This window comes from Chaetodon trifascialis, chromosome 13, assembly GCF_039877785.1.
Source record: "Chaetodon trifascialis isolate fChaTrf1 chromosome 13, fChaTrf1.hap1, whole genome shotgun sequence".
NCBI classification, from domain to species: domain Eukaryota; kingdom Metazoa; phylum Chordata; class Actinopteri; order Chaetodontiformes; family Chaetodontidae; genus Chaetodon; species Chaetodon trifascialis.
In genome coordinates this window covers 8,019,479-8,033,061 of record NC_092068.1, presented here as the reverse complement: position 1 = coordinate 8,033,061, position 13,583 = coordinate 8,019,479, and the positions used below count along the sequence as shown (strand labels likewise).

The window sequence follows — 13,583 nt, the reverse complement described above, 5'->3', positions numbered from 1 at the left end:
TACATATTATGCTTACTCCATTCAAAGTGGACAGTTCCCTAAACATGTTATTGATTTTTCCGGGCAGAGGGCTTCTTTTATGCCTCTTGGTGCATTCTGAATTTTCTCAGTATTTGCAGAATATTTCCATATATTCCAGGTAAACTATTTAAAAAGTACTGGCAAATTGTGACAAGAGGATTTCTCAAAGACATCCTGCCATTTGGATTTTATTTGCCTGTGTGCCATTCTGTACAGTGTGTGACAGTCCTTGTTGACTCACTCTCATTCTCCTGGTGTTTAAGCCAACAAACTTGATATGTTTTTGTTTGTTTATTTGAGCTGGGGGGGGGGGGGTCATGTAACCAAACAGGGTCCTGTTGGCTGAGAGTGTAAATATAAACCTATATCACAAACCTTCATGAAACTTAAGAAATAGTGTACATACTGTAGGTAGAACGTTATGAAATAAAATGCCATCATTAAATTTCAGCAATATAATTTATGAATAAGCCTTAATTGATATGTCAGTAAACCCAAACTTTGTGTTATTTCCAGAGGCTGCATTACAAATCCAAATTTTTTTTTCCACTGTGGATTTTCCCATTTTTAAGTTTGTGTGCCATTTTCAGGAAGTAGCAGGAAGCAGGTGACGTTTCAGCTTGAACTGCACACTTAATGACATGTAATATATTTGTTGCTTAAAACATTGAATGTAATGGCAATTTGCTTTTATGACAATAATACATTTAAGTTGATCAGCTGAAGTGATGTTTAATAAGAAATGATGAAATGAACAGAAAAGTCACTTCAAATAAAGAAATATTTGAACCTGGTCATTCAGTACATTTATTGGACACTAATGAATTGTGCTTTACACAGAAATCCTGACAGCAAAGCATAAAGTCACTTTCAGTAATTCTACCACGCAGTTAATTATATATTTAACAATTATTAAACTGGGAGTTTGAAATGTGTCTCATCTGAATGGTACATACACTGGACACTATTTTCTATACATTTGCTCAAAAACATTTTACCATTTTTGTTTGCAGTAATGATTCCAAGTATGAAAGCTGATGTATGATGACCAATTTCTTTAAAAACATCCAGTCCACCAGAATAATACAACCCAGGTCCAGTCGTTTGGTATTTAATGGGAATGTTGGATGTAATATTTTTAATGAAGGGCTGTAGACACTGTCAGCCATTAAATATTTGCTTGTTGCAACATGAGGTTTTGGCCGCTCAGGAGGTGGACAAATATGAATAATCATTGAACCATGTATTATGCACAAACATAAAAAAAAATCTATTTGATCATTATTTTGTAGATAAGTCTCATCAGACTGTGCAAACAAGCAGCTGATAGCTTTTGAGCAGCTAATAGAATGTGAACATTCAAAGACATTGAATGACTAAAGCAAAGCAAGCATTCATTTAAATGTTAGGTGGCTTATATACTACCTTATATTGGATTATATTGCACAATGTTTTTCTAAACTACTGTTGAAATTATTTTGCACAACAATGACATGTAGATTTACATACAGGTCTCCTCGACAACATACATTGGATACACTGGAGCGAAAACTTGAACCAGTTTATTGTATTAGCTCTGGCCCTGTAATCTATTAATTTCAAAAACATGTTTATACAGTATTTACATATTACCATGAAATGAGTATTTAAGAGCAGCTGAAGCGAAGTGTTTAATATTGCTGTGTCATACTGTCAGTAGTGTGCCTGTTCATGCTCATGTCATCTGACGTACAGATAACCCGTGATTGTGTTTCTCAGAGGTTAATCACATATGACAGTCATGTACGGAGTTGGTACAAACTGCTGATCTCCTTGATGACATGTCAGCCTTCGTCCCTCTGTCCACACAAACCAGGACGCTCCCGTTTGAGGCAGTTTCATCACTCTGGATAGGGGTGAAAAAAATGAAACATTTTATGTTTGGAAAACCTAAAGTCAAGTCTGGAATTTGCTGGAATGCTTAAGTACAAAATGTTAGACATTTTCCTCACATTACAGGCCCTTTGGCATTATCAACGATGCAGCTAACACAGTTTCAATCTAAGGTAATGGCCAGGTGAGACCTCCTAGCTGTTTAGTATTCCGCCAAAAAAAAGTAAAGCATTTGATGCATAAAACAAGGTTTAATAATATCTTGAATCTATTTCCATACTTACATCATTATCAATCAACCTCACTTTCCCTGCCATTTCATTCCGTATAGCTTTCTCTTGTAATCCCAGATTCTCCATAATCAGCTCAATCCTCGATGAGATGCCTTCCACGGAGCTTTCAAGGTGTAGAACTTGTCTGGACAGTCTTTCGTGTGGAGAGAAAGGTAATTCAGCTTTTGGTTGACATCTGTTGTAATTAGAATTGTTGTTTGAATACAAGAGGTTCAATGTAGTGTGTAGCTTTTCCCACCTTAGAAACTGTTCCCGATCCACAGAGGTATGACTGGAGTGGTTCTTCTGCTCATTAGGTGTTACAGGAGGCTTCTCCAGTAGTTCTTTCCCATAATTCATTCCAAGATTGTTGATTTCAGCGCAAAGAGCATCCTAAAAAAATTGGGAAAACCATCACAAAAAGACAGATTTGTCTTCATTTTCTTTTCAAGCTAAATAAGATGAAAGTCAAAAAAGCGAAAGTGACATGGCGGTATCGCATTTATTCTATTAATCAAGACAAACCATATACAAACCCTCTTTTCCTCCAGCTCCATTTTCATCCTCTCTTGTTCATCTTCATCTAGAATTTGGTTCCCATCACGGTCAAACCGTGAGAAGGCTGCAGAGATCTCATGATCAGCATGTCCCATCCTACGAGATTATCAGACTGGTGAGGGTTACACTTATCGCTAAAGTTAGCATATGTTCGTCTTTTTGATATTTTTTGTCACTTACTCTTTCAGAGTCTTTCTGAAGTCCTTGAATTCAATTTCTCCAGATCCAGATCGTAGCGCTTTCTGAACATCTGATATTTTCTCCTTCTTCAGTTTCAACTTCGTAAAGGTCTTCATATAGCTCTGAAATACAAGAGAAAATCACTTTGGCTTTGTTTTTTGTAAAACTTTACCTATAGATTTATTTCCTTTTGCATTGATCTGATTGCCTTTACCTGTTTGATTAAGTCGGTAATCTGGAGCTCATCTTTTTGGGATGAAAGTTCTTCCTTAACCTCAGAATATGTATCATTGATGATGGCGAGAAACATGTTCTGAGGGACAGATACATAAAGAGGTCACAAGAATGCTCATTTATATCCTTTTGGAATCAAGAATCTTGCGTGGCAGAATGACTTACGAGTAGAACAAAAAAGACAAAGAACACATAGGTGACAAAGTAGATCGGCCCAAGAACTCTGTTAGCACGGTCGATAGCATTGTAATCAAAGTCTCCAAGAATAATCCTGAACTGTGTGAAGCTGCAGACAGAAGAAAGGAAAAGGGCTGAATCGTTAATGCTCAGTCATCCTATTTGAATATTTCCTGCTGAGTCGTTGTTTTGGACACCTCTTACATGCACTTGACAAAGGTGCTGAAAGATTCAACCTCTGTCCCAAAGAGCAAATATCCAAGCTGAGCATAGGCGAAGAACACGATGAAGAACATAATGGCAAAGCCCAAGATGTCTTTAGCGCATCGACCCAGTGTGGAGGACAACTGAGTCATGGTTTTGTTAAAACTGATGTACTTGAAAACCTAAAGGATGAGAAGAAAACACACGATCTTTGGGGTGACGCGAATGCCAGATGTTTTTAATAAGTAATATGTTGTGTCAAAGATGTCAAGACTTTACCTTGATCCACGCAAAGAACAAGTTCACTGCATTCATGTTGTTGTACTGTGTTTGCCAGAAGGCCAGAAATTCAAAGTCAGCATAGATATCAGGATGTTCCAGCAGTTTGCCAAGCAAGCTGTCCACTTTGACAGTCCGGAAAATATTGAATACAATGGCAACAATGGCAAGCTGGGAAGGAGAATGATTTTACTTTTGTGAGGCCAAGCAGAATCAGAGCAAAGGACACGTTTGAATCAAACAAGAATTACATTTTCTTACCATTATGACAACAATGTCCAGTATGTTCCAGATGCTTTTGAAGTAGGAGAACTTGTGTATACGCAACTCAAGAATCTCCTCCACGACATAATAGAGGATGAATAAACAGAAGAACATCTCACAGCCGAGGATGAAGTAATCCCAGTTGGTGATGTAGCGAATCAGTTTGACTGTTCTAATCTGGTAGGAAGGGATCGCTCCACCGGTCGCCGGGATTTCAACCACCAACCTGAAAGAAGCGGATATAATGTTGTTCAAGCAGTGGATGGGTACCAACCGGTGGGTAAAGCTGCTATTGTCAGTGTTGGTTTTTACCTAATGACACAGAACATGTTGATGTTTGCGTTATAAGTGGAGAAGTCGATGAAGACCACTCTGGTTCCTCGGTCTAGCCACAGGTTGTCCACCAGTTCCTTCAGTACAATGGTGCTCTCCTCTTTGGTCCGACTCAGATCTTGATAGTATCCCCCTCCGCTATATGTGGTCAGTAAGCCCCAGTGAGAGGAACCTTTAATTTGTTTCTCTGTGTGGAAGCTCCAGCTGCAGAGGAAGAAGACAATTTTGCAATAGTTCTTTAACCACAGACCCAAGTACTACCCTGTAGGGGAAACAATGAGTGGCTTACGCAGTGCCATTGATGAGACCAAAGCTCAGGTCATCCTCCTTCTTTTCACTGTAAACATCAAAACATCCTGTGATCTCATCTTGGAAGTCGCTGTGGACCTTGCAGGAGTTGTTCATGATCTTGATCTGCCTCATTCTGGGGACTCCCAGCAGCATGTTCTCATAGTAGATGAAGGACTGGTCTCCACTGTCCATGGACTGGTTATTGTACCATTTAGTCCAGTAGAGACCGTCCAGTAATGGGCCCTGAGCATACTGTTCATATGAAGAGAGGATGAAAGCAGTTTGAATTGCACACAGAAGAAATTTCATATGATCATTTATCAGTGATTTCTCACTGTGATGCACATGAAGGAAATGAATATAGAGGAGAACTCACAGTCCAGAAGTCGGCCATGGTGCTAATGGACTGAAACTTAACCCCACTTTCACTGGCTGTATTCACAAACAGATCCGTCATGGCTTTAGTGTAGTAGTAGGTGCTTGAGCTGGTCATACCGTATGTCACTGAAAGACAACGTAATCACATCGCTAATGCCCAATCACTGATTCCTATCTGGCTTTGCTCAGGCGCAGCCCTAAATGTTGCTCCATTCAATGGTCAGAGATAAGACAACTCAGAAGCAGACACGCGAGGCTTCATTGTACACTTGTTTGGCTGTGTTGTATGTGACTGCAGTCAAATAGATCCAGATTAGAGGCCGTAATTTGTTTGAAGAGAGAGCAAGCTGGCCTGACGCAAATAGCCTCATCAAACAATGTAAATCTAACCAAGACAAAGCAACAATGGATGAGGCCAAATGCTCTTATCGCTAAAAGGCAAGAGATGCCTATGTCCCTTTCACTCCTAATGCTCAGCTGCACAATGGCTTTCAGGCAGAGGGATGGGGAGGGCATCTGTGACGCTTTTGATGGGAAATCAACACTCAGTACGTGCCCTATACAGTAACATCCAAATGGCAGGCACTTCAGTGAAAGTGATCAGAAGTGCAAAAACAAAAAGTTGATTTAAATATACTAAAGTACACATAAGGTACATCAATACCAAACAAAATATACAGTTCACTTCATTAAAAATGCGCCAATGTGTTTTTGGTGTTTGTCAAACTCAGAGATACATGGGTCCTTAGTGTTGAAAAGCATACATTTGGGATTACCTTTCTAACATTACTTTGGAAGTAGTTTTCATGCTTGCGCTTCAATTCAACAGGTTAAATAACAGTACAAATCCTGGAAAGCAGGTATAAAACTAAGTTTAATTCAAGTTTCAAGTTTCTAAACTTTTGAGGCGTATTAGACACTTTCCCATACAGTACTGCATGTAAAACAAGTGCTAAGAATTATTTGCAAATACTGTTTGACCAGGGTACTGAGCATGATTTTTGACTTAAATTTTCAGACTACAAGTGCCAGGAACAGACATGGATGATATAAGTAAAATACTTACAGAGGCATATATCCACCAGGAACACCAGATAGACCAGTAACTCCCGTAGTGTGGTTCGTACAAACAGTTCTCTGTTGTTTGAGGTGTTTTCAGTCAATGTTGTGCCCCACAAGCCTATGGAAAAATATAGCGTAAGATATGAAGTCTTTTAAAGACTGTTCATGCAGACAGTGTGCTGACTTTGATCCTGAGTTGAAACAAAGTAGAAATGCTCCATTAAAGGCCCAAATTGATAAGTCCACAAGATGCTCCACAAATATTTTAGATGAGGTGGCATCCATGTTTATTAAAGTAGTTGTGATGACAGAGCAGATGCGATGTTGTAAACTCAGCTGAATGGGTTCTTACCTTTGATAAACGAGCAGCAGCCTCTTTGTTTCTTCACCAGGCTGCCATCAGAGGATGGGGGTTCTTCTGGGAATGGGCCGAGCGTGTCCAAATTGTACATGCTGTCCATGGAGCCCTGGAAGAGGGACTGAGGGTTGTAGATGGTGCTCACAGCTCTGGGCAGAGGTGGAGGGGAGTCGCAGAAGCCCTGGTTCACCCAGGCCCCGTTGCCCACACTGTCCAACTCGCACTCCACTTGTCCAGTCAGGTGGCTGTCAGCCCGGTTGTTCAGGCACTTCATCCTGTTAGACACCCCTGTCTGTCTTTGCGGACTGCTTGACTTTAGATCAGAGAGGAGAGTGAAGCAGCACAGTGCTGGCAGCTTTTGAACACCTGCTGGAGAGGTGATTATAAAGAGCGGATGACATCAGATCTGTTGAAGGAGGAGCTCCTGGTCCCCTGCTTGACCTTTTGCAGTTGTGAGATTGAGACCAAGTTAAAACACAGTGAGGCAATAAAAGGTGTTGTACTAACACAACATGGACATATTTGTGCTCAGTGGTATAATCTAAATGCTTAACCAATAAGAGTTCATATCTAATCTTTAGTCTATTTCAAACTTGGGGATATTTTTGGATGTGATTCTTGCCATTTGCCTCTAGTAAACAATTAATTTATGTCAGCAATAGGCCATCAACCCACAAAACAAAGCATGCAAAATGAGTGTAGACCACAACTGTCCATCTCCCTCTCACTAAAAACCCTCCTTCTAACAGGCAGTGAAGAGTTGAAATGATGAAAATACCTTAACAAATTTAACTTCCTTCTATAGTGGTGATCTGTATGATCACACATACTGTACAGCCTAAGATCCAGCCATCGTGGAAGGGTAAATAATTAAGCAGTTAAAAGACATTTTAATTTGTTTTGCCCTCTCAATTACTTCCATGCTGAGCACATTGTTGTCACTATTGATTAACCACTCATCCAGCAACATGCTCCTATAGAGGAAATCAATTAATTGCATGTTGATTATATTTTCTGTCGCCAACTGTTTGCGGCGTGTGACTGAATTAATGAAGAGTGTAATTGCGGTGTCAGGGATGGTCTCCACCTCATTACCATTACGCACTTTTGACTCTGCCATCTATTCATTTTTGACATGCCAACTGTCAGAAAGCGTTTATTAGGTATGCAAACGTTCAACGTGGCATATGAGTCATGGTGACCATCTGTATCAGTGTTTGGCACCTCTCTTGTGCTGCCAACCCTACAAGCCCCCTGCAACACTTATCACATGAGTGTTCTTGGCTAACATCAATGATTAGTTAAGCAGAAAAATGAATACTTTATATATCTGTTGGCGTTCTTTAATTTGGTATATGATACTGTATCTGTCTACACATTTATCTTTGTGTCTCTTTATGTGTTTATTTCGTGCAGTTGGAGGCATTAAACCAGACTGGAATATGAGATCACATAACAGTATAACAACAAATAATTCCAGATATTACCACCCGTATCAACTGCATTAGCGTTATTATCAGGTGGACAGTACAGTTAATGCACTGCTGTAGATGTCTTATACTTGGTGCAGATAGAGTTTGGGTCCAGCTATGGCCGTTCATGCTTCGGTTGCTCTGAACAGAGCGATTACACACAGCCATTACCACACAATAGAGTTTAATTTCTGCTCCCCCTCTGAAGCCGTGGCAGGATCTGGCACACAGGCTTCCTTAATTTGCTGCGGCTTGTGCCACCATTCAGACTTTTTCAAATCTGGAACAATCACTTGTCGGTGGCTGATGATTGCCATTTAAATCTGTAGCTGTGTGGCTCCAACAATGGACAGTTGTGGATCATATGGCATCCTGGACTATCCTGTTGCAGAATTTAGTCAGTTTAACACATTTTAAACCTTAATATGTTTCAGTTAAGTAGAAGAGTTAAATGACTGCATTTGGTCTCCTCAAAATTAGTGTATTTTAAATGTTTAGATTTTGGTTCCTCACTGACGTAAAAGTGTCTTATCTCAGAGCACAGGAGCTCAGGACAAAAGGATGAGGCAGTGCAGCAGACACGACCTGCCATTACTCCTACTGAGAAGCTGACACACACAAAACAAAGCAGCCATAAATTAGCTGCTCTCCTTGATAACCCTTGTTTTATACCACACAAAGGAGACAAAGTGAGATTAGAGTTAAGAGTTTGATTGGAGAGTGTTTATTGAAATGAGAAAATGTACTGTTGTGTAAATGTACTATTACATTTTCAGGATTTTATTTCGCAACTATCAGTGTTTTTGAGTATACAATGGGATATTTTTCAATGTCAGAAAAATCCCGTATTTCACCATCACAATTTGTTTATGACTGAACCATGTTGAGAAGATAATAAAGAAGCGGAGAAATGCTTTGTCATAAAAGATAGTTTTTTATTTTGAATCAAAAACTATAATTCAACAAAAATAGAGTCTGCATGTGAAAAATAACATCTATTTTTCAGCTCTACAAACACGTACTTACACTTTGACAAAATAGTTACATATTGACTTTAACTGTGCAACTAAGACCACAATGATTTTCTTAGAATCCATTGAACATTGCACAGCATTTTCGGGCCATATCAAAATAACTGATAAAAATACATCATTGCCTGTATCTTCAGTACAATCTAGTGGTCATTATAATGACACTACATTTCTTTCATTGCTATACTTTCAACAAAAAGATGCTCAACTTTGCTGGGTTTCCTAGCAAACATAAAGAAAGACTTCAGACTGAAGTAGAAGCCTCTTTGATTGTCGTACAAAAATACAAAAAGAAAATAATGCAATACAAATGTATTTACTGTCTCCTAGATTGAAGGAAAAATATTCACATTGGCATTCACATCCAACAACAGGACTGATTATCTACCACATGGCAGCAGTTTATGCGTGGACCTGATGGCCATCAAACTGATACGAGAACGATGATTGGATGTACTCCTGTTCAGTCGGAGAGTCGTACCTCATGAGGCACGGGTAGTTCTCAGGCTGCACGCAGTCAAACTGCAGGTCCAGCCACTGCCTGTGAGGAGCGTTGTGCCTCCTGGCATCTGTCAGGATCCGGTTTAGGGCCATGATGTAGCTGAGGGCCATCTGCAGAGTTTCATATTTGGACAGCTTTTTGTCCTGGCCCCACTGGGGGACAACTTTACGCAAGCGATCAAAGGCTGTGTTCAAACCCTGCATCCTCTTCCTCTCTCTTGCGTTGGCAGCCATCCGTCGCCTCGTGGCTGTTTCATATTTCTCTGGGCTCTTGGAGTCTGGCTCTGAGGACTCAGATCCAGAGTCAGTGCAGCTGGGTCGACGAGTCTTCATGATTTTTGGTTGAAGAATCAAATGTCCTCAGATCAGACAGACTCTGATAAATCTGTTGACTCGTATCTGAGAAGTTTCCAGTTTCAGGGTTCCTCAGAGGCCTCGTCAGTGTTACAGTCTGGCTGATGTCCGAGCTGTGTGTCCTTTGTGCTGAAATATTTGTAACTCCAGAGGGTGGACAGCCTGAGGAGTCCAAGGTGTCTCTGATGCTGGAGACAGTGAGGGAGCAGCTTTTATAAGATGGAGCAGATGAACAGGTGGCAGCAGGTGGAGTGACTGCCCTCTCCCCCCATCCTCAATATTGCTCATAGAGAAACACACCCATGCGGACTCATAAACACCCACACCCACTCTCAGCATGAACACACACACACACACACACACACACACGCACGCACGCACACACACACACACACACACACACACATATGCACACTCAGCACACACACACACACACACACACACACACACACACACACACACACACACACACAAACAAAACCTTAATGAAATTCCAATTATCTTGGGCTGGGCTATCTGGCCATGGCTTCACTCAGAGCCATGTGTCACAAACACCAAAAGTCTACCATCTGGTAGCTCACCACAGCTGATGGTGCAAACAAACTTTAAAAAGGTTAAGATTGTGGATATTTCCCAGTTAGTCTTACATTTCCACAAATTATGTAAAATCACTAAAAACCTAGTAATAAACTATTTTGATTGAACTGTTGTTTAAACTTTAATGAAGCAGACAGATGCTGAAATGTAATTACTGTCATTTGTCAGCAAGTAAATAAAATAAAATGCATCGCAAATGTTGCCAAAAAGCAATAAAAACACCAGTTTCATTTTTATGTCATTTAGATTCACTGTACTGTGTCAAAGAAAGAAATTCAAATTTTACTTATTCTATAGACAAACACACAGTACCCAGCCTCCTTGTACAGTATATTTAAACATTTTCTATTTTTTAATATAAAAAGTTCAAATGACTTCTCGTAAAATCTAACATTGTATTTGAAATTTTTGAACAATGTGTGACTCAGTAATTGTTATATCAAGCTGCTGTATGATGCAGTCATAAACCTGCAGGTGTCACATCTTAAAATCTCATTTATTCCTAAATTAAATGGCTATACTTTATAAATGGCTATAAATACATTAGGCTTTATTTGAGGTACATAAAACACCAAGAAGTCCCCTTTCACTTCTCATGGTATCCATGTGATAATAGCCATAATCTGAGATTAGCCCGAGGCAACAGAAGTGGAAGTGTGGTCTGTAACCTGAGGGATTTTAACAGCACATCGGGGGATTATGGCTCTCAAACAATATGGGCCAAGATGGTGTACAGATTACTGCACCGCATGAGATTTGAGGAGCAGTTTGTGCACAGGTAAAACATGAAATGCTCCACAAATTTCTTCTACTGTACTTATTGAAAGTACATTAGGCTGAAAGGGTGTATGTCAGGACTGTGCTCGTAATGAATCACAGTATGTGGGATGCATTAATGTTCTGTATTTACTTGGGACCACATGAGAAATAAATAATTGATCTGTTTAGTGGTCCGAGAAAATGAGACAGACAGAATAATTTGTCTGTCTGTCCTTCCCATCTGCCAACATTGAATTCTGTAATTCAGGAGGGTGGATCTGAGCACGTACCTCCATGACACACACCTAAACACACTGTCACCCAAAGACACACAAAGAACGACTCTTCTTTTGGCCGTACTCTGCTTATACTCGACTTTAAAGTCAAACAGTGGGTCTCATAGTTGCGCTTTGAATCATATTAAATATTGTGTTTGTCTCTGAGAGTATAGAATCTGATTGTTTTCTTATAAACAACTGAAATCCATTGCTTAGAGTATTTTAATTTTACTTCACTTCATATTTCTATTCCATTACTTTTTGCAGAGAAATATTGTCGTTTTTACTCCCATACGTTAATAGTTAAGCTGTAGTTACTGATTTGCACATGCAAAATAATGAGCTAGTAAACTATATGCCATATACAGTATGTATACTACCCAACAATATGCAACTTCATAAAGATTAGTTCCATCTTAACCAGCTACAAAAATCAAATGCTGTTTATACTTGAATGCACCAATATAACATATAATAGTACATTATCATTTTATCCTGTAAAAAGGAGCCATTCTGCACAATGAGCACCTTTGATACTTCATTACATTTTGAGTAATATGTATGTACTTAAGTAAACTGTGAACACAGGACTTTTATTTTAATGGAGTACTTTTACACTTGTACTTCAGGGTCTAAATATTTCTTCAACCTCTGCTGCTTTATTTTCTGGTGTGGTCCTTTGTCAGGAACGACATGTAGCTCCTGTCACTGTGTATTGACAAGCTCAAAGCTTGGGTGTAGAGGCAGGTTATGAATGATTAATCACCGTCAGAGGCCTAGAATAATGCCTGTCTCTGGTAGTGGGTCATGGACACAAGCTGATGCTGTCTGGTCATTTTGGGATGGACTGGTTAGCTGTGCAATTAGGCATATAATCCCATCTACCAGTTGGTTCATTGATTACAGATTGATGTAGTTTGCCAGCTGCTGCTTGTCGTGTCTGAGGGCCTTGTCTCAGACGTGGCCCAGTCCTTCCGTGACTTCCATCCTTTTTTTTTTTTTATTACAACCCCTCACATGATTGGCTTGTCTGAGCACCGGTGGCTGAGCCATGTCCTCTGTCAAAAGCCATATGTCACAACTGAGGAGTGACCCGTCTGCTCTGACAGAGACATGTGCCCTCATAAATCCAGCTTTCCTTATGGAGAAATGGAGATTAGGGCACAAAGCGTATGTTTCAGTACAGGGAAAGTGTAAGACAGGATTCTCCCTGCATGTGTGGCTTGACTTGATAAATCTCATTATCCTCACAGGATTACATTAAGAAGAGCTGTGAATAAGCTCATACTTCATTTTAATGAGCACAGTGAGACACGTCACAAGTGTGCTCATACTTTTGGATTTTTAGTGCTGGTTTTGTAACAAACTTTGGGAATCTGGATTTCTGACTTTGTTGTGTGTGATGCTGCTGTAATGAATTGAATACACGTCGAAAAATTAAAACATCCTGGAAATTAGATTAAAAACAAACAAACAAAACAAAAACAACTCATTCAGAGGCCAGAGATATTTACTGAGCAACATATACAGCACCCAGTTAACAAGCAGGCCTGGCAGCTGGTCAAATGAGGCTCGGAGTCTAATTAGGTCACGTAAGGTGAATGTAATTTCATGCCTATTTGAATTCTCTTCCCCTCTAATTGGACTGATTAGCAATGCTTAATTGGCTTCTGAGTTTTCCTATTTGTTTTGAATTTGGCACCACTTGAAGCTAATAGGGCTCTGATTACAGCATAGTCAAAACAAGCTCTCAGCAATGACGGCAGAGATTTAGAGTTTAACTCACATCAGTATCAGAGTAAACTACCCACTGACCTATTTTAATACATTCTCTGGAAAAAGTGATGAAACCTTAACATATGAATCATTTTCACATCATGTATGAGACACTATGATTTTGCAACAACCACCTGTTCCAGCAAAGTAAATGTACCACTCATTTGAATAAATATAACTTTATTCTGATTAGGACAAAACTATTTTACAATGTGCAACTTTACATCAGTTGAGTATGTGCTTTCAAACTTTTCTTCAATATGTTTTCAAACTGACTTGAATTGATCTGAATCAAAGTTCAATATTAACCTCCGCAGGACACATTTGACCAC

The 13,583-nt window shown here is 39.6% G+C and overlaps 2 protein-coding genes across 2 annotated transcripts; both read right to left on the bottom strand.

Annotated features, from left to right (window-relative positions):
* Positions 1 to 1,786: 1,786 nt before the first annotated feature.
* pkd2l1 (polycystic kidney disease 2-like 1) lies at positions 1,787 to 6,761 on the bottom strand. The gene is made up of 15 exons (XM_070978057.1): positions 6,478 to 6,761; positions 6,130 to 6,243; positions 5,062 to 5,189; positions 4,684 to 4,937; positions 4,374 to 4,598; positions 4,059 to 4,287; positions 3,798 to 3,968; positions 3,519 to 3,700; positions 3,303 to 3,423; positions 3,118 to 3,216; positions 2,904 to 3,025; positions 2,702 to 2,819; positions 2,425 to 2,558; positions 2,208 to 2,319; positions 1,787 to 1,906 (listed from the first exon to the last, which is right to left on the bottom strand). Exons 1-15 carry the CDS (start codon positions 6,755 to 6,757, stop codon positions 1,787 to 1,789), a joined length of 2,409 nt encoding a protein of 802 aa, XP_070834158.1. The 5' UTR covers positions 6,758 to 6,761.
* A 2,208-nt stretch (positions 6,762 to 8,969) lies between these two features.
* atoh7 (atonal bHLH transcription factor 7) lies at positions 8,970 to 10,003 on the bottom strand. Its single transcript, XM_070978224.1, has one exon. It carries the CDS (start codon positions 9,818 to 9,820, stop codon positions 9,389 to 9,391), a length of 432 nt encoding a protein of 143 aa, XP_070834325.1. The 5' UTR covers positions 9,821 to 10,003; the 3' UTR covers positions 8,970 to 9,388.
* Between the last annotated feature and the right edge of the window lie 3,580 nt (positions 10,004 to 13,583).